This window comes from Myripristis murdjan, chromosome 3, assembly GCF_902150065.1.
Source record: "Myripristis murdjan chromosome 3, fMyrMur1.1, whole genome shotgun sequence".
Classification (NCBI taxonomy): domain Eukaryota; kingdom Metazoa; phylum Chordata; class Actinopteri; order Holocentriformes; family Holocentridae; genus Myripristis; species Myripristis murdjan.
Genome location: NC_043982.1, coordinates 32,104,119 through 32,130,615, shown reverse-complemented (window position 1 = coordinate 32,130,615; position 26,497 = coordinate 32,104,119). Strand labels below are relative to the sequence as shown.

The 26,497-nt window shown below is 42.6% G+C and overlaps 1 protein-coding gene across 2 annotated transcripts in view; it reads right to left on the bottom strand.

Moving 5' to 3' along the window:
- Positions 1-26,497, bottom strand: part of nav2a (neuron navigator 2a) — a 60,763-nt gene that overhangs the window by 7,535 nt on the left and 26,731 nt on the right. Inside the window, exons 8-25 of one of the 2 annotated variants that reach the window (XM_030080669.1) lie at positions 23,772-24,090; positions 21,895-22,612; positions 19,175-19,394; positions 17,976-18,259; positions 16,225-16,269; positions 15,501-15,661; positions 14,996-15,178; positions 12,051-12,103; positions 9,313-9,336; positions 8,830-8,904; positions 6,066-6,149; positions 5,803-5,926; positions 5,247-5,434; positions 2,957-3,129; positions 1,795-1,948; positions 1,139-1,325; positions 251-351; positions 37-132 (exon numbers count right to left, since the gene is read on the bottom strand). In XM_030080669.1, coding sequence (XP_029936529.1) covers positions 37-132; positions 251-351; positions 1,139-1,325; positions 1,795-1,948; positions 2,957-3,129; positions 5,247-5,434; positions 5,803-5,926; positions 6,066-6,149; positions 8,830-8,904; positions 9,313-9,336; positions 12,051-12,103; positions 14,996-15,178; positions 15,501-15,661; positions 16,225-16,269; positions 17,976-18,259; positions 19,175-19,394; positions 21,895-22,612; positions 23,772-24,090 — 3,189 coding nt within the window. The remainder of the gene's footprint in view (positions 1-36; positions 133-250; positions 352-1,138; positions 1,326-1,794; positions 1,949-2,956; positions 3,130-5,246; positions 5,435-5,802; positions 5,927-6,065; positions 6,150-8,829; positions 8,905-9,312; positions 9,337-12,050; positions 12,104-14,995; positions 15,179-15,500; positions 15,662-16,224; positions 16,270-17,975; positions 18,260-19,174; positions 19,395-21,894; positions 22,613-23,771; positions 24,091-26,497) is intronic. The other variant, XM_030080678.1, reaches the window with a different exon arrangement.

Sequence of the window (26,497 nt, the reverse complement as noted above, 5' to 3'; positions counted from 1 at the left end):
AACAATATGAATATGAACATTACTGTAGGTGTTTACCTTGAAAAGGCGTTGCACCACCCCGTCCAGGACGTCCCACTTGGTTTTACCACTCACACCAATGCAACCAATCAGGAAGTCACGAGACCGGCCCTCCTGTAAAGGGAAAAGCATCGGGGTTCAGTAGCCTGAAGTGCATGAAAGAAGTCCTAGTAGTATGGCACCAATTTTAATCAAAGATAACTGCAAAATTTGCTTTCTGCAAAGGTCTCACCTCTCCCCACTTGCTGTCCTCGTCCAGGCTGACTACAATCTTGACATGTCGTCCTTCCTTCCTCATCCCTCCTTCTCCACCAGTGTCATCCAGCAACATATCTGACAGACAGAAAGGGGACCGTCAGACAGACCTCTTGGACACATTGATGAATTACGTTTTTCATGACTATTTCCATGACCAAGAGCTGCCAGTGAATAGATTCAAATGTTAAATATTTGTTGTGACAGCTGCTGTGCACGACCCAGGTCTTGTTGTGTTGGCTGCAATTACCACATGGAATTTAAATAATTAGTGTGATATTTGCACAGTTCCTTCTTTCAAAAGGTATCAAGATTGACCAAACCTGCCCAAGACAGAGGTTTAAGGGAAAAAAATCTTTTGACAAACTTCTGTTGGGGCACATTAACCTCTGCTTTTATGTAGAAATATCATGAAAAAAGTCGCCTGCTGGAAAGGAGTCAGCAACCGGTAGTTATAGTTGTCTGTAATTAAACAGGATGGATGGGAAGATATTTGGAGATCAGTCATATGATGCCTGTGTGTTTTTGAACATCTCAAAGACAAACAATGTCTCTAGTTAATCTGAGGAGAAGATCCCCTCTCTGTTTTTGGTGGCTCTACACTGATCTCATACAGTCTGCTGCCTCTGTGGAATCCAAACAACAGAAATCCGTCGTAGTGGCAGAAAAAACCCAATCCTTGCACTGAACAACTGATCCAATTAAAAAAAAGTTTCTGAAAAAATCTGAAATATTTCCACGGCAACTCCAGGGCTCCAGGTTTTCCAGGTGCCTTGCAAGAGTGTAGGGACTGGTAAAAATCTCATTTATATACTCACATAGATTTACCAGAGATGTAAACATGTTAATGTCGGCTGTGTCTTACCAAGGCTTGTGGACTCACTGGTGGTGAGGTTGAGGCTGTGCTGGGGGAGGCCCGGCCCGGGACCCGCGGTCTGGGTGTGTGTGTGCTGGGGAGGGCAGGATGAGATGGAGGCCTGGGAGCCGGTCCTGCTGCCCTGGCTCTCCAGCTTCAGGCGGTCATTCTCTGCCTTCAACTTCTCGATTTCCAGCTGCAGGGGCACACGCACACATAGGAAAGACAAAGGTCAGCTGAAGATGAACAAATGTGAAATGTTCCAGCAAGGATGAGATCAATTAGATCTCAGCATAATACACAAACGTTTGGCAAACGGCATGCATCATCAGTCCATGTTTCATTAAAACTGGACCAGTGGTGTACCAGTTACAGCCTCCTCAGGTTTGAAATTTAAGCTTTAATTGTGCTACCCTCTGCATCAGACCAATCAGTATAATTTACTGAAATGGCAGATCATAGTGCCAAAATACATTTTTCCAGGTTCATATTGGAATACGTAACAAATCAATGCAGTGCATTAATTAGTGGATTAAACTGATAAGCGTAAACAGGAGCAGAGATTTGACTGAACTGTACTGTCTTCAGTTTATGACATTAAAACAACTAAGGACCTGAGTGTGTGTGTGTGTGTGTGTGTGTGTGTGAGTGAGTGAGTGAGAGACCTGCATGCGGTTCATGGCCTCTCGGAGCTGGTCCAGCTGATGAGCAGAGCTGAGTGCCTCCAGTCGGATATCTGTCAGCTTCATCTCTTTCTCCCTGAGCTCGCTGCGTAACTGCATCACCGTCTCCGCCTCGCTGTCCAAACACTCCGACAGCCTGGACACACACACACACACACACACACACACACACACACACACACACACACACACACACACACACAAACAAGACAACACAGGTTAGATTAAAAAAATACTGAAAAATAAGCAAGGATAGGTGGACTTCCCATCTGCACTGACTGAACTGTTCCCAACTTTGTGTTAGGTGTAAAAGACTAACCCCTTAAAGTCCAATATGTTACAATAATACAGCTGCTGGGAATTCTTTTTTTCCCCCATCTAAATGTGTTTTCAACATACACAACACATCTTTTTGCAGAACAAAACCAAAGGTTGTGAAAGAACACAAAAAACCCTTAATGCTAAAATGCTCACTTGATTTTCTCTGTCTTTAGTGTCATAGAGCTACATTACCAAATAATAACTGTAAAACTTATATTTCTTTTCAGACTATAGCCAGACCATCAAAATTTAATACCACAACACCGGAGTTATCTCATTGAATGTGTAGTCAGTAATTTAACTCAAGGTGTTACCGAAACTAATGCATAATCCTCAGCTACATTCTTTGCTATTTGACAGTCACTCTTGAAATTTAAGCATCCTGGGTTGTGAATAACATCATTAAATTAAGAACCTAAAGTCATTTGTATGCTGTCTCATCACATAGGATTAAAAATCACTATGTACGTAAAAAGTTAGGCTGATCCTATCAGGATGTGACCTTATTTTCAGATACTATGTGCCAATTAAATTTAAATTAACATGTCAATCAATTCACAGCCTACAGGCAAGGATAACACCAATGCAGCTCCTCTGAATTGTATCACAGTAGAAAAAAAAACAAAACAAAACAAAACAAAAAAAACAAGTTTCAATATACCACAAGTATTGAATATGAAAATCGTACAGTCTTGGTAGATGATAGAGACAGCATACACAAGTGGAACCAAATGAAAATTCTTATTGTCTAAACTGGGTTGCCAATCACTTTAATAATCATGCAATCACACATCTTTGTGTTAAGTTTACACCTGATACGTACAGTGTGTTGGAGTGTGTGTTCCTGAGCATGTGGCTGGCGGCTGTGGTGCCGTTGTGGGGCAGTTTGGGCGAGGACGGCAGAGAGGAGTCGGTCATCTCTTCGATGTCCGAGTGGGATGAGGCTGATTTTGGTGACTTCTTCTTGCTAAACGCCTGCTTGAAGGAGCTCCGTAACTGTAGGGACAAAACACACAGGGAGGAAGCAGTGAGTTTGTGAGGGCGAATTCCCAAAAACAAGGCCGGGAGGGAGGAGAGTGCCGGGTAAAGTGGAGGAAAACAGCTGTGAAAAAGTAAGTGAGTAAGAGAGTGAGTAAGAACAGAAAAAAGGAAGTGAGGATAGGTTGTCTTATGACTTGAGTACGAGCTCTTAACACAAACGTCAAATTGTAAGTATTAGCTTCACGATGCACGTTTGTCAGAGAAAACTTGAGTGCCGTAGCTGTTGTACCTTTGCCGTATTACATGCTTTCACAATGACACAAAATGGTTTCCTCAAATCAATTATGCAACAGTTTGTGTTTAGAGGAAAAATCCACCATAAGATCCTCTTACACTGTTTGATAATATCAGTCAGTGTGTTTCAGTGAAATCCAGCAGTTATTTTGATATTTTAATTTGTTGTTTTTTGTTGTACCATCTTTGCCACAGCCTCATCTACTCCCATTTGGTTAGTGATTTCATATGTTTCCTGGAATGTCTATTGGTATATTTATATATATATATGAAAAGGAACACAGCATTAGTGTAGTGAGTTTGTCCAGTCGAGAAAAAGTGAGTGCTGACTGAAAAGTTGTCCAAAAATAAAAAAAAGCTGTTAAAGAGGGGATTTTTACCAATGAATGCTGCAGCATTGCATTCTGGTTTATCGAGGCAATTATCAGTGGGGATACTGGTGTCTCTGCCTCCTCTATGATGGATTTCTTCCTGTATGATTGCTGAAGGTTAATGCAAAATAGTGGCCCTAGAAAAAAGCCCTTGCTCTTTTATTGTGAGGGACTGACACCAAAACCTGATGTTTTAGATCACTGAAACATTTTCTACAATTAAACTCCATTGCACTTTGTCTACATTTAGCCAGTTATCCATGGAAATAAAAACAAAACACAACAAAACTGACTGGGAATGCAGGCTACAACGCCATTATATGTTTTTAAGAGTGTTTAAGTGTTTCAAAGTGGATTTTTCCTGTAAGAGCTGACTCAAAGTCCCATAAGAGAGGTATCAGGGAAGGGCAGTGCTGGTGAGGAAAGGAGGGGCACTAAAGAGGCAGCAAAGGACAGGAAGAGAGAAGGAAAGGGACAGAGGTTAGTAACCTAAAAATGCAGGGGTTAGGCTGTGGTTTTAGGCTGCTTTTTTCTTTGATTTTGCACAGCATAGCAATCTTACCTCATAGACCTGCCACATGAAGCGAAGCAGAGGAAGACAGGAAGAGACAAAACAGCACATGTTCATATGGGTTTGAGTGTCTGTGAGCGTGTTAATGTATTAGGGAGGGGCAAAGCATTTAATGGAAGCACCTGCAGTACTATAGCTGATGCTACTTGACTTCCTGACACCCGCAACTCATGCTATCTAAGAACCACTATCAAACAGCAGGTCTCTTATGATCCATTATAAACTCTGGCATGACTCAAACAAAACCTAAATGCTCCACACAATCACATCTATGGCCACCCGCATGGATGTGCTACAATATGTGGGGGAGGGAGGAGGTTTACACCGCCATCTAACGCAGGAACTCTAGATTTACTAAACCACATGGGCCTGCATCCTGTATGACACAGCATCGTACTGCTACACTTAAAAATCAGCCATATCACGATGAGATACTGAGGACTACAAGCAGCTAGCACAAGGTCATTCTAGTCTGTGGGACAATATAATGGAAACAGTTGCATACATCATCCTCTTTGACTTGTCCTCCAGTGCACAAAACAGTCTTTCAGCAACAAAAAGGAAACAATGCCAGAAGTTCATATCTTAAAATTTGTGGGAGAATGCAACACGTAAGAATTATTGTTATACAACCACTGGTAGAAACAATACTAACCATACAGAAACTACAAACAACTAATAACTGGACTGAATCTAACAAAAACCTGAGTGTATTCACCTTTTCACCCGTGAAAGATGCCTGAAGAGAGACCCAGACATGTGAAAACATCACACACATATAAATGCACATGAACAGTACACAGAAAAAAAAAAACACAGAAGAGACAAAGACAACTAACCACCAAGACCTCTGGCTGGCCCGATGTTATTAGTAGTTTAAATTCCTAACAACGTACCCAGTTCTTCTTGTTCTTCTTCTTGTTCTTTGGGTCATTGTCCATGTTGGAACCCACACTGGAGTGGCTGGTTGCACTGGCTATGCTGCTAACGCTGTCAGAGGAGTGCTGCCTCCTGATTCGCAGATCTGGCTGGTGTTGCTGCTGCTGCTGCTGCTGCTGCTGTTGTGGACTGCCATTGTTACCACCTGAGAGGAGGCACAGGTGGAAAACAAGGACTGAGAATTACAACATTATAATGGAAAACTGTTCTTTGATTGTTATTAGGACTATATAGTTTAGCGAGGTTGGCCTTGTGGATCAGATTTCATCATTTTGTATTGGTGTGGTGGATTATCACAGGGTGGGCTGCTAACTCGAAAAAGTTACATTGGTCTGAGTCTCAGCAGAGAATTTGGCTTTTCCACTTGACAAGACTAAAATTCTACAGCAAACCCCAAATACGAGTAAAAATATGGAATATCCACAAAAAAATGAATATCGGTGACTTCAGTCTAAAAATATCTGCACTGGCTGGTGTTCTGGTCAAAACTATAGTGTTTCTGTGTCTCTGTACCTGTCCTGTCGCCTTTGGGTGTGAGTTCAGGAGTGTTGATAACTCCGTTGATGGCAGCCTGAGCCACAGCGTTCTGCTTCTTCAGCAGCTCTATGGTCTTCCTCAGCTCGTTCAGCTCAGAGTCCTGCAACACAAAATTACAAGAGCATGATTTTAGCAAAATACTGTATCTTCTGCAATGATGCTAAATGTGTATTCTGCATTATATTTCTGTAGATCGCATTATACAGCGTCCACTACAAAAGTAGAAATGTCAACACCACCTTCTGCTCTGCAGTCATGGTGAGACTCTTCAGTCTGATGGTCATGTTGCCAAGACTCTGTTCAAATGCTGCCACCAAGTGAGCCTGCAGGAAGAAGACATAGGTTACAGCAATATTCTACCTCGAGCTTGGCCTAGATGTAGCCATCACATGACAGCACACGATAGAGTGATGAGAGAAAACAACATTTTATTCCGAGCATTACATGAAGGCACTCAAGTTGAGTGCAGCCCCACACCAATGCAGCATCCATAACAAATTATATTTGTTGATCAACTGACATAATGACAAATGACAGCAGCCAACTTGGAAGCCCTGGGTATCAGACTTTCTCACCAGCACATGAATGCAGCATAATGGTTATACAGCAGCTAAAAATCTAAAGGTAGATTTGATTCATCACCAAAGTTTTAGCTGATGCTTAGGCTTAGTGGCTATCTGTCCACCAAATTTCAGCTAAGCCCATTTCTAACTTTTTGAGACAATTTGATAACAAACACACACAGGGATGTCTGTGTGGGATGAAAATGTAACCTTCAACCAACTTTGCTGGCAGAGATAAAACAACCATGTCAAAAAATGTCCCAACTCAATACAATAGTCTCATACTGACAACTGAACGAGTTTTCTCTTAAACCTCTTGCACAGATGTATCCATACTGAGAGGAACCGAGGCTTGATCCAATTCCAGGAGTTTTCCCTGCTGGTTGTTTCTCCTTGATGGATACTGGTTTAAGGGGAACCAGGTCCCTATGTTGCCCACTGCAGGCTGAGGTCTGCTGGATGCCATAGTTGAGGAGCCAGCCGGTGGTAAAGAGCTGACTGGCTGATAAAACTGACTGACTGACCGACTGGGTGGGGGTTTAAGAGAGTTGATTTGAGAACATGTGGGAGGGAGGGACAATCAGTAAGCACAGTTGAGACCTTGAGTTGAGATACGGATTCTAAAGATAGTCAAGTGGACTGGAGGAATGAGCTTGCTTCTCCTTCAGAAAACATGAAAGCTGTCAACACAGCCGCTTTGACCTTGGGGCCAAACCCAAACATGACATCAGTCAGGTAAACTTCATACCAAAACCCAAATATAACCAGACCCAAATAATCATACAAAATCACGGTCTATGATAAATGATTATCCCCGAAGCTCAGCTTTGCACCAGTTCCCACACTGGAAACCAAATAATGAGGTCAAACCATTACATCATGTTTACTAAAAGGACTATACGGAGCCAAAGCCAGACAGACTCCCTCGGTCATTCCTAATAAGGACAAAGACGGTCAAGATGACAACATGAGGTTGATGTTGGGTGAACCCCTTGCATCTCCAATTTCCATGTTTTAACCTACACTGAAGGATTACATGGTCCGCTATAGGTTGAGAAAGCTCTGCAGCCTTTGAGCTTATGAAAACTTTTTAAAAACCCACTGGAAGAGCTGAAAATGCATGGTAGTTGAGCCAACCACAAGGCTGTTTTTCATAGATCCTGAAAAGTTCACAAGGTTTTCTAGCCATCAGACGGCGGTGATGAGAACATGGGAGGGTTTAGTCTTAACAAATATAACTCTTCTGAACATGCCTGTGGGGCTGGCTGGATGGTGCTGAGTAACGTGTCGACTGACGCACGATTCAAGTCGTGGCGTTGCTCTCTTCACGTGAGAAGCTTTGGAGCGAAAGGTGTTCTTAGATTCTCAGCCTTGGGGCTTGAAGGTGTGCTCCCATAATTCATACAAGCATTCATCTGTCTGGGGCATGTAATCAAATATTTGAACAAAGCCTCCCCTTCCTCCCTGTCGCCCATATCCCTCCACCATCCCCTCCACTTTATCCTATACATGTATTCTCACTACACACACACACACACACACCTCACACCCTGTATCCAGGCATTGTCAGTTGTAAATCTTTAGTCCACATCTTGGCCAGTCTCTACGGAGTGTGCTGAGACTTGACTCTTGCTGTAATCTAACACCTTCGCCCCCCCTCCCATATCTCTTCTAATCCATAGTCAAACTACCACCATGCACAGACTCATTCAGCAGATAACAACTGGAGCATTGCAAGACTTGTGCAATATATAAGGCAGTGTGGCATAAAAGATCATGTCTAGAGATGCAGGTCTTGCTGTGGTGCTGTCATGAGTGAAATTACATTTACTTCTGAGAGTAAGGTGCCCTGTGGCGGCTATATGAAAATAAACAACATCTATCGTTGAACTGTGCATTTTCACAGCTCTTTTTACATTTAAGTTAGAGTCTCAGTCCTTTGACAGAAACAGACTTTTATCTTAAATCACTGCATTTTTTTTTTTACATAATATTGAAATTCAGCAATTTACTGACCCCCAAAATCTGACTTGAGTAAACTAAAATCTACAAAGTTTTTTGAACTCTCCACCGAACCTTTAGAAAAGTCAATGACTCGTTTCATTAATGCTGAAGGTAGAAACACATCTGATGCTGTTTTTCATTTTCTTCAAATTTTCATCAATACTAGAATGACATATAAATAAAATCCTAAATCATCATGGGATAAAGCGCCACAGTCTTGTTGACCAAAGTGTAGAAGCCACTTGAGTTACTGAAGTTAAAGCGATTAACACTTGAGAGAGACTGCATGCATGTTCTCATGGATTTCTTCAGTTGTGTTTGAGAGAAAGAGTGTGTGTGTCTGTGTCTGTGTGTGTGTGTGTGTGTGTGTGTGTGTGTGTGTGTGTGCATACGTGCATGTGTGCGTTCGTTCGTGCGTACGTATATGTTGACTTACATTGGCACTCAACTGTGTCGTCAGGGCGGAAACCTTTTCCTGAGAGGCGTCCAGCTCCCGACGCAGCTTGCGGATCTAAAAGGAACACACCAGATGAGATCAAAAACCACCGAGACAAAAACATACAGTACATGCCTACACTATGGAAGCGGCGTGGCGCCACACACACGCACACAGACACACACACACAATGAAAACATAGTGTGGCAATGTATGAGGGAGGCTCCATTATTGGAGCCCTGATGGAAGATTAACAGAGGAACGCCATGGACACATAAAAAGGCACATAGGTGTACACAGGTGTTCAACACATAGCCAGGGCTTTTTCCCGGCTCAGTCACAACACAGGGACATGTGTAACTGGATACAATAGTGAATACACCCCCATGTTCCAACAAGTCAAAGCACTGCACATACAGTAGTAGAAAATTAAAGACCCAAGAAAACACAGAGTAGCGGTGTGGTGGGTGGGCAGACACTTACCTCCGATTGAGACTTCTCTTCATTCTGAGGAAAATAACACAAGGAGAGAAAATCATTAGATGGTGTACTGACTGAATTCAGATGTGCTTTCATGGCAAAAAAAAAAAAGGGGCTGTCAAGCTGCCCGAGGTTGGACTGCACATATCCTGGCTCTGGGCTGCCTTGTTTTCTTCATTGCTACCTCCGTATGATTTATTTGCTCCATTGAGACGTGCTTATTAGAAGCTCTGCTGTAGATTGCCTGGTGTAATATGTCTGGAAAGTAGAGATATGCTCCTGGAGGCATTTGAGTGAGCTCTGTGTGTGTGTGTGTGTGTGTGTGTGTGTGTGTGTGTGTGTGTGTGTGTATGTGTGTGTGTGTGTGTGTGTGCGCGTGCACAGCCCTATTGTCTCCATATGCTGCGCCCAGAACAATGGTTAAAAAGGACAAAGAGGCAAATGTATAGAGACTACTGGCACGCAAACATATGCATGCAAGCAGAGGCTAGTTAAAAAACCGTGAGCACACATAACACACCTTCATGCTGCTTACCAAAAACAGTGGAACACGCAACACCCACATTTACATGTAAACATGTAAGGGAGTAGCTCAAACGGACTAAAACGTCTCTTCCCTTAGCTGCTCCGACACACTGTTTATTCCTCAATGAACGGTTACTAGGTAGGTCCTGATGACACAAGCAACGCATACTAATACACTAGTCAGCTGCACATCAAATTCAAGGGCTTTCATGACTTTCAGGGTCCTATTTGGTGAAATTCAACGGCTCAGAATTGGCATGTTCTAGGTTGAGACACGATGTTTATACTTCACAGAGGCCTCGTGCTTTACTCCTGAGAAAATCTGGTGAAATTCTTCATTTTAGAGGCAAATCTACATCACAGAGTTTTCATCAGGGGAAGGGCTGTAAAGGGTTGATCCACAGACAAAGGACAGGCACATTGATTAATTTGGGTGCTATTCTTAAATTTTATTTTTATTTTATTTTATTTTAATTTTAATATCCAATACTTGCAACAAGGCTCATACTCATACTCAAGGCCCATAAACAGTAGTGGCCACATTGTGACAGAGCAACAAAAGAAGTATGGCTGCAGTTAATGCTTTTTCCCCTGGTTCCACCTGCCAACCATAGAAAAAAAGCTTTGACTGAATGAGCTGCAACCACAAATGTGTCTGTGTGTATGTGTTTCGTCCATGCACCAGCACATGTGCGTTTTGTTCCACTCTAAAAAAATGTGAGGGGATTGAAGTGCCACCTGTCCACACATGGTCTACATGCCCTAACAGAGCTGTCAATCAAGCAGACAAAACCAGCTGATCTTAGGTACAAAAACAGAGCTGTGTGTCTGTCATGGAAACCTGAGACAAAACACAGTAATCTGTCTTTCATTCTGGCGTAAGTCAAGAGTGCTTCTTCTTAAAACAGTGAACCGGCACTTTCACTGGGGAAACAGCCATCAGCTATCAATGTCATCATGGCAGCCTGACTATGCATGTGTTCACGTGCTGGTGAGGTCTGCTAAACAGCACTGCATTCACATGCTATTTCACTGAAAGAGAGAATGAAACATTAAGGAAATTAAGGATGAAACATTAAGGAAATGTTAGTTGTGATGGCTAACCTGGCAAGCTACAAATGTGTGTAAAAGCTGCATGTATTTCAGTGATTTTCTACCTCTGGGAAAACACTCTTTTCCCCGCCATGTTAGGAGGGTTAAAGATTACAATTGTAAACTTGAAAAGGACAGTTTTCTCCAGCTTTGACTGCATTCAGATGGAAGGACAAAGGTTGAACATTTGTGTTACCAAGACATTCAATAACTTGCAAATGCAGGGTGAGAGACATCTGTGGTGACTTGAACCTCAGAGAGATGAAGAATTGTCTCCTTTTGTTTCATATTCTTCTCACAATAAAACACAAATATAAAGTGTATACCTTTCAAGAAAATCTCTTTAGAAGTTATACATTCTGAATAACTGTGCATTGTTCTTAGAGCTGTCTTTAACACAGCATCAACAGAAGAATTAACTACGTCTCCACCCTTCTGCCCTCCGCCTCATCCCTACCGTGTGTTGCCAGGATGTGATGGTGCCCGCCAGAGATAAAGTCGCCATCATTTTCATGCTCCACTCTCTTCCCTCCTCCGTTTTCAAACTTGCTACTCTTTGGCTAGAATAATCAGTCTGTGTTATGCAGGGATCCGGTGTCTGAGAGCTTCCCCTGCTTTCTCTCCTACACCTGCCCAGGTGAATAAACCTGTCCAACAGTGGGAGGAGGAGCTATGCTGTAAAACACTATGCTCCGATTGGCTACAATGTGTGTGTGGGCTGACCCTGCCTGTGTGATTACAGCCACAGAGTTTTCTCAGAGGGGAGTTCGTGTCAAAAATCACAATGGATTAGGGGGTAAATAGTGTGCTTGCCTAACACCATATTTCATAGACAAATGGAGCGACTGGTTGTTCTGGTTTTTTTGAATAATTGAGCAATTTGAACTGAAAAATACTTGTTGCTGTGCAAAGTATCTCTAAAATGGAGTGTTGTTTTTTTCAGTGAAAATTTTTTGGAGATGACTTGTATTTACTGGAAAGTCCACTCAGAGCTGAGTTGACTCTGTTCAAAATCAAACAGTGATAAATTAACTCTGATGGTGTGTATTGATAGAAACACTGGCATTCGGTTGACTTTTACACCTCCAGCTAAATCCTCACTGTCGATTTTGCTGTGCACTCACCGTTGAATAAATGGAAGAAGTACTAGACACCAGAGACAGGGATGATCCATGAACTGAAAGAGAAAACCACAGGTAAGGTAGGGATTAGAAAGTACATCTATATACACAGCATTACCAAGAATATAAACAGACCCCCCACCATCTCCCAGCCCAGACCCCTCCCAAACACACCACCCACCATGCTCCAACACTGCTCACCCTACCATTATCCAGCCAGTCCTGCTTGCCCTGACTCGACTAACAACCTCCTGGTTCACATAGTGAAAATAATGACGGCAGCTCTGTGGTTATAAAGATAATACTCCTACGCATTACAATTCGAGTGTGGCGCAACTAATAACAGCCTTCACATTACTCTACTAATGACTCAGCCGCTAATCAAACATCAAAGGCCAGGCCACAACGCCAGCACTGTTTCCTGCATGAGAGCAGATCAGAAAGGATTAGGAGCGTGATGTCATTCACATCACCGGGAAGTAGGCCTTATCCTTGTAGATTCATTCATTCATGTTGCAGGGGGTAGACAAATCTTTATTGGAAACTGACTTTCATCTTAATTTTGTCTAGACAGCATATGTGTGGGTGAGCTGGGCTGGGGTGCAGTCCGTTCCCTTCTGTCTAAATCTAGTTTATATTTTTCAGTTTGCAATGAATGCCATATGTACTTACTTTTTTGTTTCTTTTCTATATATTTACTCAGTCTTTGATGTATCTTAATATAAACTTCATGGTAACAAACATTACTCAACATAACCTGTGGTCCCAGCCAACAAAGATATACTGAATAACATGATATAGCTGTGACAATAGTGTTTGTAAAACAAGGAACTTTTTGCTGGAGGAAACCATTTTTTTCAAATGAGTATCAGCTGATTGACAGGAGGCAGAGAGTAATGTAATGCATCACTGATATTCAACACAGTAACAGTGAAATTAAGATAAAGCGAGAACAACTGGCAAAGCCACATGAAGAGTTCATGTTTACTCTGATGGATTAACTTGCTGTGGAAGTTGTTCATACTGTGCATGGAGAAACAAAAGGCTTCTTCAGAGGGCCCTGATATCTCCAACTATGGTGACTGTGCAGACACCGGCATGACAAATGGAAAGGGGAGAGGAACCTACACGATTGGCACAAACCTAAAAAAATATAAGTATTTAAGACCATTTGTCACAAAATGATACTGGTCCAAACTCTATGGGAGAAGCATGATCTTTCTATAGAGGCATAAGAAGAGGGTTAGCTTACATGAAAGTGGGTGTGGGGGCAAAAAATTGCTCCTATTCTAGGTCACGTAACATTGTGTAATGGTGGCGCTTTCAAACACAGGACAGGTCCAACAAAGTGTTGGGTATATATACCTTTTGTCCTGTCAATCTAACCACAGTTGAGTAACTTTACACCTTGGAAATATATGTACACACAAGTCCGTGTCCTCACAGATACACACACCATAATCCAAACCTGCCATTGCGCGCACACACACGCACACAAAGAGGGGGAGGGAGAGAGAGAAATCTTGTAAGTTTCCTGCATATCATCATGTTTCCTTATTCTAAAGCCTCTCACTAACGATCCCTGTAATTATCTCCTGTTTTGAAGCCTAAAGGGAAGAGGCACTTGGAGAGCTGGGGAGAGGAGTGAGACAGATAGAATTGTGCGACTGGGGGGCCTATAATAATAGTGTGTGTCTTTGTTTGTATGTGTGGGTGCACATTAGGTGCATGCTGTGTGTGCATTTGTACATCGACTGAGTGCTTAATGAACTCACACAACTGATCCCTGGAGGGCGTTTACAAATCTGGTTTCAGTGTCACTGGGTTCACTCTACAACTCTCTCTGTCTCTCTGGTTGTCCCCTCCTCTCCATGTATCCATCTCCCCCTCTATCCCACTAACAAGACGGCAGAAAGGAGAGCTTAAAGGACAAATCCACCCTTGGATATTCTTACCATGTTAAATCTCATCAATCTGTGATGTTCAGTGCATTCCAGGAGGTGCTTTGTGACAAAGTGTTGTAATTTCCTTTTTAGGTGAACAAACTCTCCCTCAGCCTGCCTTATCTATTTCACAGAATACCTTTTGACAACCCAAGAGAAGGGGCATGAACTTGTTGAATGGGTTATACAGGTATTATACAGTATGTGTAGGTAGAAGACACAAAAGCAAAGCTGAGAAAAGGTGAGTGTCTCTCCCTCAAAACATAACATGCATTGTGGCTACAGTGTATTCAGATCTATTGAGACTACTGTGGGAAGAGAAACTGTTTTCTCTACCTCCTCTACGGTGGAACTCTGAGGGACTGACACCAAAACCTGATTTTATACAAGGTCCCCAAGGTCACCACCAACGTGTTAAAATGTTTTAGGTTTGAGTTTTCCCTTAAGAGAGACATCTTCTCTTTTACACACAATGCCGCAGAATAGAAACTCTCTCCCCCCTCGTCCCTCCCCGACTGAGTTTGCTCCTCTAAATAAAAGCACTGTGTTTCCATGGCCTTGAGGATTGAGCAGACTCCAGTGGAGTGACCTAGCTGGAGCAGGGAGTCTGCCTGCTGGTGGGAAAAGCATGCCTGGGTACTTTTCCCAATAAACAAGCTTATGTAAAAACAAAGCCGAACCAAAGCAGATTATGGACTTCTAAGGGGATTGAGGGCTTTTCTTGGAGTAGCGGTTGTAATCCCTTCTAATGTACTCTAAACAAATGGAATAATGCTTCTTCTGGCACGGGGATGGGGAAGGAGGCAGGGGAAGCATAAAGTCATAGAGAGATGGAGGCATTCAAGTCTTGGAACAGGATTATGGCTAATTACAGATTTCAGCAAATGTCTGTGGGCTACGTGGCTAGAATCAGCTCAATAGGGTTTATCAATCACCCAGACTGAGAGAATATTATTTATTCTCTCTCATCCATGCCAGCCTCACTTTGCTCCAATCTCCTCTTACCCTCCTCAAAGCCGTCTCTGAAGGATCCGGAGCGGCTCATGGTGCGAGTCTTCTCATCCAGTGACATGCAGGAGTTTCTCAGACGAGTGTCGCTGCATGGGTCGAAGGAGACATCCTGATTGGTCAGACTGTTGTTGCGCAGACCAGCTAGATTAATCTGAGTGCCAGAGGTGGGGCTGGATGCTGTGAATACACAAATGCAGGAAAATTAATTGCCAAGTTAACTGAAAAGTAATTGTCACAGTTGACAATGGCTACGGACAGAGGTATGATCCCTGAAACCAGTGATGACAGTAAAAGCCAATAAAAGTTGTTATTTCCATTTATAGCTAATACAGAGACATACTACAATACATTTCTGAGTTTATCCAGTGTGGTCTGAAATAGTTGTAGTTGAATATTATTTATTTGAAGTTGAATCATGAATATCAAAAAAAGTGTTATCAAGTTATTAAGTTTTCACATGACAGCAACACCATAGAGTTTGGTGGCACACGGGGCATACCGAGCTGTCCGAAGTTGAAGCGAGTGCCAGAGGGTGATGTGAGGCTGGAGCCAGGGGAAAATGGGGAGTTACTGGCTGAGTCCTGCAGCCCGCTGGTAGAGTGGGACCGCAGCCAATCACGTGCCTCCTCATGGCCTCGCAGCTGGGCAGACGGGGCATACCTACAGAAAGACAGAGATCCGATGTTTAAAGAGGCAGGGCGGTCACGTGAGGTGTAAGACAAGTGTGCGGCGTGGATTCTGTGGTGTCACGGGACATCTGCTTTGGATTGTGTCCTCGCTGTGTGTGCAATCAATAATGTATAATCTTTTTCTTAATTAAAGTAGCCGTTTCAACTTAACACTTGATTAATCAGAGGCTGAAATGAGGAATTACACAGTGTCAACATTGATTTTCAGTTGAGAGCAACGAACAAACCAAGCAAAAAGCAGAAAAGAAGCCAAAAAAAGTGTACCCCAAATCAAGCCAGTGAACTGCATGACACCGTGACAGCTGTGTACAATGACAAAGTGGCATGCCTTTTCACCGCAGCACAAAACAACACGTGCCAAGTGCCGAGACAAAACGAAACAAAATAAAACAAACAAACACCAGAAGCATCATTAAAGCGTGACCACAAGCTTTGAAGAGTGAATGAACTTGAGAAAGAAACAGAGGAGACAATTTGGTGAACAAGTGTGCAAAGCGCAGCGCTGCTACAGTGCGGTGAACAGGACAGCGGTACCTGAGTCCCTTCTTGGGCAGAGTGTTTCTACCACAGTGTGGCCCGCTGTGGGAGCAGCAGAGAGAAACACTTCAGAGGAGGAAAGGGAAGGAATTGAGCTGGGAAGGAAACATGGGGTTGCAATTCTCTAGGCTCGCACAAGATAGTTTTATCATTACTAACTCATCATAACTTAAATAAGCAATGATGACTGCCCTATGCTGATGCTGAAGCTGTGAACATAAAAGTAACCACAGGGTGGCAGTGCATAAACTGTGATGTCAAACTAAACAGACCACTGCCATGCCTCACTGAAGAACAAAAAACACCGAAGCCTCTGACATCAACACAAACACACATATTCACTCACAAATTAACATTCACACTCACACATACACCATAGCCGAGGTCCTACTTATGGCCACACACTACCACTCAGAACCACAAAGTACCACAAAAAGTAATGCAAAGTAGCACCAAAAAAAAAAAAAAAAAAAATACTGGTAGTGGTTTGTGATATATGCTTGTGATATTTTGTGAGTCCTTGTGATATTTTGTCTTTTTTTTCTTATTTTTGGTGGTTTGTGGTTTTGTGTTTTCTTTGTGGTTCTTTGTGTTATAGTTTCCAAAATACTTTGTCATTTTGTGGTAAGCTTGCTGGCTCCTTTTAGTTCTTTGTGGTATGCTAAAGCAGCGTGGTATGATTTGTGGTTCTTTATGGCGTGCTTTGTGGTTATAGTTTGTGGTACTTTGTCATACTTCAAGATTCGTTGCGGTTCTTTGTAGCTCTGTGTGGTAGTTTGTGGCAATTAGCAGGACCGCCATAGCTCAAGTGTGGTCACAGAAACGCTACCCAGAAGCTGAACATCGCGAACACGCACACAGGCACATTTACCTGTCCTGTTTCCGAGGTAACGTGTTTCGGCTGAATTTAGGGCTAGCGGAGGGGGAGGAGAGTGGACTGATGAGGGGAGGAGGGAAAACGCACAACAGACACAAAGAAAGAGAGATTTAGAGAAAAGAGAGGAGGGAACCCCTTCAGAAATTAAGACTAACAGGTCAAGATACTCAACCCAGCAGCGGGGATGATGTCATGTGACTCGCCTCAAACGAAGCTTTGACTTCAGATGCTATAGAATTACCTGAGACATTCCTGTCACGTTACACTATCAGGATGGAATCCCTTATAATGACCCCATTTACTACATAACTGCCCAAGGATGCTATATGGGATTTTAGAATGGAAAGGAGGAACTATCATCTCACCCCATCAAATAACACAGAATGCAAAAATTCACCATCACACCATGAAGCTAGTTGTGTTTCTTTGAACGCTGTGAAGTTGCAGGTTTTACATGTTGGGTTGAATGGAAAGATGAATGCTCCAAAGTCTGTGACGGTATTATTGGCTTACATTCATCAACTAATCACTAAAAATACGCCATATGTTTTCCGAGAAGTAAAAGTAATGACATTTTGACAAAAACAGGAGTAACAGGAAGTAGACTGCGATATAGAGAATTAACTAACATGGCTAATTTTTTTTTTTTATTATTTCATTTTGACTTGAAAAAAATTGACATTTCGGGAGTACACAGCACCACTGCTCTGTCTGAGCTGATATCTCATAATTTGTCACACGCCAAATAAAAATATCTTCAAAAATTAAGTCAATAAAAAATGGGTCTCAATGCTATAAATTAGTGTTAATGATGTGACCCTCCCAGTCCCACCTCAGTCTAATTCTTTGACCTTATCGCCCCTCTCCTCACCTCTCGGACATGCCGGTCTTGATGCTGCCGGTGCGGCCCAGGGCGGAGAGGGTGTCCTCCCTGTGGGTCCCGTGGCCTCCTCCCCCGGCACTGCCCAGGCTCATGTCAATGGACTCACTGCTGGTGTGCATGCTGCTTACAGAAGGGTAGCCGAGGCTGCCCGTCCCGCCATGACCGCCAAGGGTGCTCTCCCTGCTCTGGGCAGATGAGCTGCTGAAGGTGGTCCCCCAGGTCAGGCTGTTGGAGGGGCCGGTGGAGGAGTAGACTGAGCCGGGACTGGATGCCTGTGGTGGGACAGTGATATGGTTATGTTTAGGGATGGTGAAGCATGAATTTATGTTTTTGTAAAAGAAAAAAAAATAATAAATACTTTATAAACAACAGTACAGCGGATGTTTCTTTTAACTGGATTTTCTATAATTGTATGATGGTCTACAGTAAAGAAAAATGACTTCAGCGTTGTGTTTTTCTGCTTTATCAACCCATCATTACCAAACCGGTAAAAGAGCTCAGAATGCAAATATTGACTTTTTGTTGAACTCAAACCCATAACTTAATAAATTAACATAAATTAAAGTAGATTATACCTTATGAACACTTTTATTTTCATCTAGTTATACAGCACACTATTGATTTGGAAAACAAAGCTCTATGTGTCACCCCTATATGTATGATTCATAGGTTGTTCCAGTAAAACATTATGAATCATGTCACAACGTGCTTGACTGAGCATACTCATAGTCTTCTTTTCTACTGCATGGATAGCTATTCATGGAGAAGTACCTATACTGCTTATAAGACGATGTCCTGTTGAAAACATTACAATCAAAATCAACTGGACGATTGTTGGTACAGTGCTACTTTCTAACACTTGAGCATATGCACAATGTTGAGTGACAGCAGGTGTTTTTTTTTTTTATGTCAAAACTGAGGAAATCAGAAATTATGGCAGCTATAATGTTATATGGTAAGTAATCATAAATGCTGTGCAGTAATTTTGTGTAATAGGTAAGTAACATTTGAATAAAATATGATGCCAAATAACATATGGTTTTTAACTACCAGGAGTTTTTTTTTTTTTTTTTTTTTTTAACCAGTTAAATAAGTTAACAGATAAGCTGTCCAATGGATCAATCTCCTAGAAACTTGATGTATTCCTTTAGACCTTCATTTCCCTAAACTCTCCTGCTTCTTCTCACCTGTTCACTGCCCAGTGTTCCAGTTCCTGAGCCCAGAGCTCTGCCCCCAAACAGGGGGCTGCTGGTCTCGCTGTCCGCTCCTCCCATCCCTCCTCCAGGGGACTCCAACACAGTGGCCACTTGGTTCATGGTAGCATGAGGGTTGGAGATAACTGTAGAGTTTTTCATGTTTTCGGCTGTGGTGACTGGGGCCTGCTTACTGGGCTTCCCACCAAACAACCTTTATAAAACCAAGAAGGGAAAGGAAACAGTGAGAGAGGGAGTTTGTAATCCCCAACCTTAAAAGCAAAACACATTGTCACTTCACATACAGAAGATTAGAGTGTTGAATGTTAAGAGGAAGGGTGGATTTGGATCTGGATTTCTATGAAGAGAAAGATGTGCATGCTGTCTTTATCATGTGGCATCAAAGGAGAATACTTGAGTCCTTTAGAACTGCAGCCTATTCTAACACATACCATATGTAGTTATATTTCTTTCCATATTTACTCATTTTTAAATCCAACTTTACTCTGTCAAACCTTACTTGAAACTGACTGCTCTCAAGTGTAACACCTTACATGCATCTTAAATATAAACACATGGAAGTTTGACAATAAAGTTTGTAAGGTGACAATCTTTTTTTCCTCTTGTGGGTGCCAGGTAACTGACGGCATCTTCTGTTTCTACTGTGATACACACTTTGGCATCAAATCAAAGAATGCATGCACGGACTTGAAAACAATCAATTCAGGCAAAATGCAGAAATGATAAAGCAGAAGCTGCCAATAAAAGAACCAAAAACAAATGAAGGTTATAATGTTTACTGTAATGCATTACCAGGCATTGAAGTTCTCCGTCTCCGGAAAAAATGAGAGGGAAAAAAGCAAAACAAAACTACACGTGTTTTTTTTTTTTTTTTTTTTTTTTTTGTGGTGCCGTTAGGGCTATCCAATCTAATCACTAGATGGATATTAAACTGACGCTGCTTTCAACAAATAAAGCTAGCCAGAGTCGAGGTTTTAGCCAATCAGAGGCAGAGCGGGGCGGGTCGTGGTAGCCAATGCGCAGTGAGCCGGGGCTCGAAGACGCTTGTCAAAGTTTTGCGAGATCATCGGACACTGGCGAAAGTCAACACGGGTCAAAGTGATGTTGGTCTAAAGTTATCTGTGGAAATATATAACTAAATGAGGCCAGCTGATGGATACTCTAAGAGCGGCTTCTTCGTCGGCGTTGTAATTTTTCCAGGTTCGGCTTATTTAGCATGTCGGCATGGATGAGGGCTCCGACGTTTCCCATATTGACAAAAGTGTTTAAAAAAAAAAATGCAGATGGGCTTGGCTAAGCGAAATCGGGGAGAACAGAAAGCCTGTCGGATCGTGGTGGAAGAAAATGAAACTGCCGGTGTGCATGCGTGTTGTTTGCCACAAAAAAAAAACAATTTTCATTATCAATTGTAATTGTTGGTGCTGCTGTAACTTGCATTTAATAAATAATTTGCACTGAAAAGTTATGGAGATGGTTGAATATTTGTATGACTACATTATATCTGAGTCAAGCCTTACAAAAAAGTGTTTTACTGAATAGATTGAAAACACTGAAATTATATGTAAGCCAACTAACAGAAAAGCTGTTCAAAATCGCACTCTTCCTTCAAAATGCTTTTGGTCTTGAGTATCTAAGGTTAAAACCTTTCAGCATGAACACTTTATTAGAGAACAGTAGACTGTGTACATGCCCCCGGGCTAAGGGCATGTACACAGTCTACTCCTTTTTACATGAAAACCTTTGGGAAGTGACCGATAGGCAGAAAAAAAGGCTCTTAAATGTGTGACATGGTGGTTTGGTGTAGAAAAAAAATTTCAGTCAAAAGATTTTTTTTTTTTTTTTTTTTTTTTTTGCTTTAATCCCTGATTACTTAGCTAGTGCATTTTTAAAGTCTGTGAACATAGTTTTTCATACTTTTACCAGCTGTGCTAACTGTGTGCAAACACCAGAGAGGCAGAAGAGGAAGGAGAGGGAAATGTAGGCTAGACACAAACATGAAAAAAAAAAGTATTGGTATTATCCTTTAAAGTCCATGAAACAAGACAGCCTGTAATAGTCAGGAAAGGTAGAGTCAGCATGCAGATCTGAATTGAAGCCAACACACACACACACACACACACACACAACTCTCTCCTGGGTAACTGTAAATCCAGGGTTAGACTGAAATGGCAGGCTGTGATGACTGGAGCCGCGGTGGGGCGATAATGGCAGCACACAGGCTCTTTGAAGAGTTATCACTCCCTCAGATTAATGAGGGCAGAGTGGTGAGGTAAGACTCAGCTCCCATTACCCCTCACCACAACCTCTGCACCATAAAGGCAGAGCAGGCAGATGCTTGGCACTACATCAGCCTAGCTCAAGGCCTGCCTTTCACAATGCCCCGATTTAACCCTGTGAGCATGCATGTGTCTGTGAGTGTGTGTGTTTGTGTGTGTGTGTGTGCGCACGAGAACAAGTCTTCACGTGTGGATCTTACTCACTGTTCTTCATTATTCAATGTGTCAGCATGATTACGATTTCATAAAAAGTCTTTGTGTATGTGTGAATGCAAGCCCATACAGGTGCACTTCACTCAAAATTACTCATCAATTAGCAGTCAGTTTGTCTACGTGATTACTGACTACATAAATGTGTCCTCTGTGTGAGTGAGCGTGTGTGTGTGTGTGTGTGTGAGTGAGTGTGTGTGTGTTCACCTGCGTAACGTGGGTGAGGAAACCTGCTGTCTTCCTGTTAGAGGAACAGTGGCTGCCCCGCCACTCTGCATCACAGCTCCGCTCCTGAGGTTGTCCATTTCAGACACGCCCTTCTCCCGGTCCGTCTGATTGGCCAGCAGGACTCCTGAGCCATTGGACTTGGCGATGTTGACAGAGTTTTTACCGTGAGAGGTGACAGAGAGCACAGCGGCCTCGATGCTGCTGGTGGACGAGCGGTTTCCATTTCGGGCAGCTGCTCCAGAGCGGCTGGGTCTCGGCAGGCTGCGGTACTGCAGCGTGGAACGGGCGCTCACAGGGAGGAAGCCATCATCATGGTGACCAAGTGCTGACCCCCCATCGTGCCCACCTGCCTTCAGGCCTCCTGCTAGCGAGCGCGCCCCAGATTTGGGCATTTTCCCCAGGGTTGCTGAGCCACTAGTGATGGTGGCTCCACTGGCGGTAACCATGGTTACCATCCCAGAGCCCTGTTTCTTGAAGCCGAAGGTGCTGGTTGGTGTGCGTGAAGCGAGTGTGTGTGTTTGGGAGTGGGGGTCCGAGACTGTGTGTGTGAGAGCGTGTGTGGTGCGGCTGTTGGGATTCACTTGCTTCTTGGCCTCATCGCCGCTGCTGCGTCCTGCATCGGAGGGCGAGCGGTGAAGACCGTTGGAACGAGGAGAGAGGCGGCCTTTTTCTGACACTTTGACATCATCTGTTTTACCTACACGACAGATAGCACAGGGAAGCAGTGTGACCAGGTTTTCATATGACAATAACATTATACAAATGAGCCAGCAATGTAGAACAAGACTAGGCAAGCGCAGTTTAGCTGGACCACCACTGAAGCATGAGTCACAGCAACTGAACCATTTGTGCTTGCTATTTCTTGTTTCTTGCATGTGTTTTTGTGTGTGCACACTAGCACAAAATTCCCAAGATCAACCATAGGTCAGGGGACACCTGACTTCAAGATGGAGCCTAAAACATGTGTTAGTCTGATTCCAGAGTTTTGTGGGAGCTTTTCAATTTTGGACTGAGGTGAGATTGTTTAACAAGTGTTAAATTGGATTGCCACCTTCAGTGCCCGATGATTAGCAAACAAGCTGGCCTCAATCAAACACAGATGTCAAACAATAAACTAGACAGAATTATAATTTATCTTCTGTGTCAAGTTAACTTAACTAGCAAAATATAGATCAAGCCCTTTAACATCGACTGGATTTTCAAGCATGTGCATTTCAACAATGAGATGTCAGTGATGGATGGAGAGACTTAATTTGGGGCATTCATTATTTTTGACCAGCCCTGCTTGGTCAGTGATGCAAAATATTAAAAATATAGATAAAAGTGTTAAGTCACTAACAGTTGCAAACTGCACACATCATTACTCTTCAAGCGCTAAACTAATGGTGGATTTTTTCTTTTTCAGTAGGAGGGTTACACAGTTCACGCTGTGGCACAAGCATACAGAGGGCACAGTACTGCACCTTTAAGACTGTCCCCCGGTTTCTTAATGTGACCCAACAATGCCATGATCAGATAAATATTCAGACGGTATTCCCAAAAGATTGCAGCCAGAAGAAAAACATTCTTGGAACGAATACCTTCTCCATTATTTTGTACAGCCTGTCGGCAACAATTCCTGTCTGGAGCCAAAGACTGCCAACATTTTGAATAGCACAACTAACTACACCGTGTACATTTCACAGCCGTTTCACCTGCCACTCTATTTTTGTTACAGATAACAGATAAATAACTTGTTACAAAGGGCATTTTTCACAGTGTTGTCTTTTCCTGCAAGTGTTATTATTAGGCATGTTGGATACTTATTGTGCATGTGTTAGTGATAATTTTGGAGTGATTGATGCAGTCTTTGTTACCTGTACTGTGGGTCTTGAGGGTAACAGAGCCTGTGGAGCCTGTGCTTGCAGTGCTTTTGGTTCGGGGCGAGGTCACCCCCACCTGAGTGCTCATGCCCCTCCTCCAGGAGCCTGTGTGGGACACGGAGGGGGTCTTCCTGCCTGAGCCCCCCTTGTCGGACTCGTCTGAGATATCAGAGGGGTTCCGGCGGCTCCACTTGGAGCCCGGCTCCATCTTGACCCCGCTGTCCGACCCCCCGTCTGACCTCTTCACCTCGTCTCCTGACCAGGCCTGGTGCACCGCTGTGGAGGCCGAGTGCTTCTCAGCATCCGTCACAGGCTGCTCACGTGCACACGTGTACACACACACACACACACACACACACACACAGTGGGTCAGCTTTATTACAGCTGAAGAAAGTGTGTTTTATGACACGTTGCCAAGTGCTTTTAAAAGGCACTTCATTTTATGACCACAAGCATCACTTTGCGTCATCTAACCAGCATCCAGACAACAATCACCTGAGCGGTTGTCAAGAGGCTTTATGGCTGCCATTAGACCTGATCATACAGGATGCATTTTAGCAACAGAAAGCATCCTCTTCTTGTTGTTTCCAATGAGCGAGAACTTTGTGTGTGCTGCTTTTGTGTTGCTGGGTGGCTCACAATTTTGGAATAGCGCCTTTAACGCCCCTAATTAAAAAATTTAGAGAAAGGCCCCACTGTTGTTGTTTTCCTCTATTGTCTAATTGGATCAGCAGAAAGGCAACAAGACTGCAGTTACTCTGGACAGTAAACATGTAGGACAAACTAGCAGCTGCTGTTTTTCATAACTGAGAGCTTCACAAACAAGTAGGGCTGGCTGCTCATCATACAAAAAACATATCACATACAATTTGTATCACAATATTTTGCAAAGCTCAACAGAATTGATTGAAAATGAGTCATCCCAGACTGAAAAACAACTTACGGCATAACACCTGGTTAGGGTAATAAAATCTACAACATATTATATGATGAACAAACTGACTCAAAGCAATTTCATTCAAAATTCCCATACCAATTATTAAAATAGAATTAGCACAATGTGTTTATACTTTAACCCGATGTAGGCTGTTAATCTAAGATCACAAATCTGCAGAACATTGGAGAAAAAAAAACTTGTCTATGTTATGGTCGATGTAGGCATTCTAACACAGTTTTACTACACAGGTATGATGTACGGGATGACATAGGGAATACATCAGAAATTAAAATATACATAGGTCTGACATTGAGAATGCTACACTGGAGCGACAAAAACACGATCTCATCGATGCATCAGTTTCACATCGTGGAGTCGCAAGGACGACTTGTGCATGCTATTTGGGAACACAGTGCACTATAATGTAGATGTCATAACATCATGTCATAATAACATCATGATCTAAACACAAAACAGCAGCCTCGAGCTGTTTCCATCATGAATAGGCTGTTTACTGTTTTGTAATTGTATAATTACATTAAACCTTGCACTAGTACAATGACTAAGAATCACTTGAGTGACTAACAGGTGATTGTCAGTTTTCTGTGGTTGCTAAACAAAAAAAAACAAAACAAAACAAAAAAAAAAGCTTTCAATAAAGCTTCACTGCAGCATGACTTGTGTTGCCCAGCCTCCAAAATGCGTCCCATGTGATCAGGCCTTTCCCCTTGTTACTGCCAGAGGAGAGATGAGCCAGGCTTTATTAATCTAGCACCGAGTCTGGGCTGCTTTCCTGAAAGAATGCCTCCATTGTACACTCCTTTGTTTTTCCTGCAGCACCTCGACCCCTGCACCAATAATGAACACATCTCTTGGTAGCTGCCGAGCCATCAGCACCAATATAGTGTGCTACACGTGATCCAGCATTTGTGTGTGTGACGGCCAAGTTTTCATAGCAGCCACTACCCCTTTCCCAAAAGCTCCATCCAAAGTAAGCTGAGAATAATACCATCTTACCTAACACTTCCCTGAACTGAGGTGGCTTTCTAAATCTGTGTTTAATGACTTGAGGCCAGTTTCAACATCAACATTTCTCTTGTGAGTTAGTAAGCTCTGCCCCCCAGAGGAATAACCCAGTCTCATGTTTTTCTCCAAAACCTCGGGAACAGGGACCATTTACTGATTGAGCAAAGGGACATGAGGTGAAGTAGGGAGACAGGTGAGCAGGGTGTATTAAAGGAGAAGTCTTAAGTTATTTAGAGTAATAGACAGTTTATTCTAAATTATATTTAATTAAATCATTTTATAATGTGTTCTGTTTTTTTAAAAAATATACTTGTTTCTCATTGTTTATAAAATTCAAAGTAAACTAAGTACAGTAAACTAAACCTACTCAACAAGTTACATGCTGTCAAGAACTGCTGACAAAGACAGTCCAAATAAAAAGACATGGACGTGAAAATAAAGATTGTAAAATGACATGTTTTTGAGGGATTATTTCCTGGAGGCTTACATTTCTCCTTGTGTTTGGCTGCTCATTGGCAGAAGGAGTGTAACATAATGAAAACTCTCAACTGACATGAGGATAGCCAAGAAGAAGGAAACAAGCCCTGATATCTCCAACAGCGCCAACAGTGTGCAGACACCAAAAAGGAACCTGGTACATTGACCCAAGTTTAAAAAAAAACAAAACAAACAAAAAAAAAAACACCTGTATTCTCTTTTAACCCTTTGATGCATGAATTATGAAAGCCTGAGCCAAGATTTTTTTTCTTATGTGTTT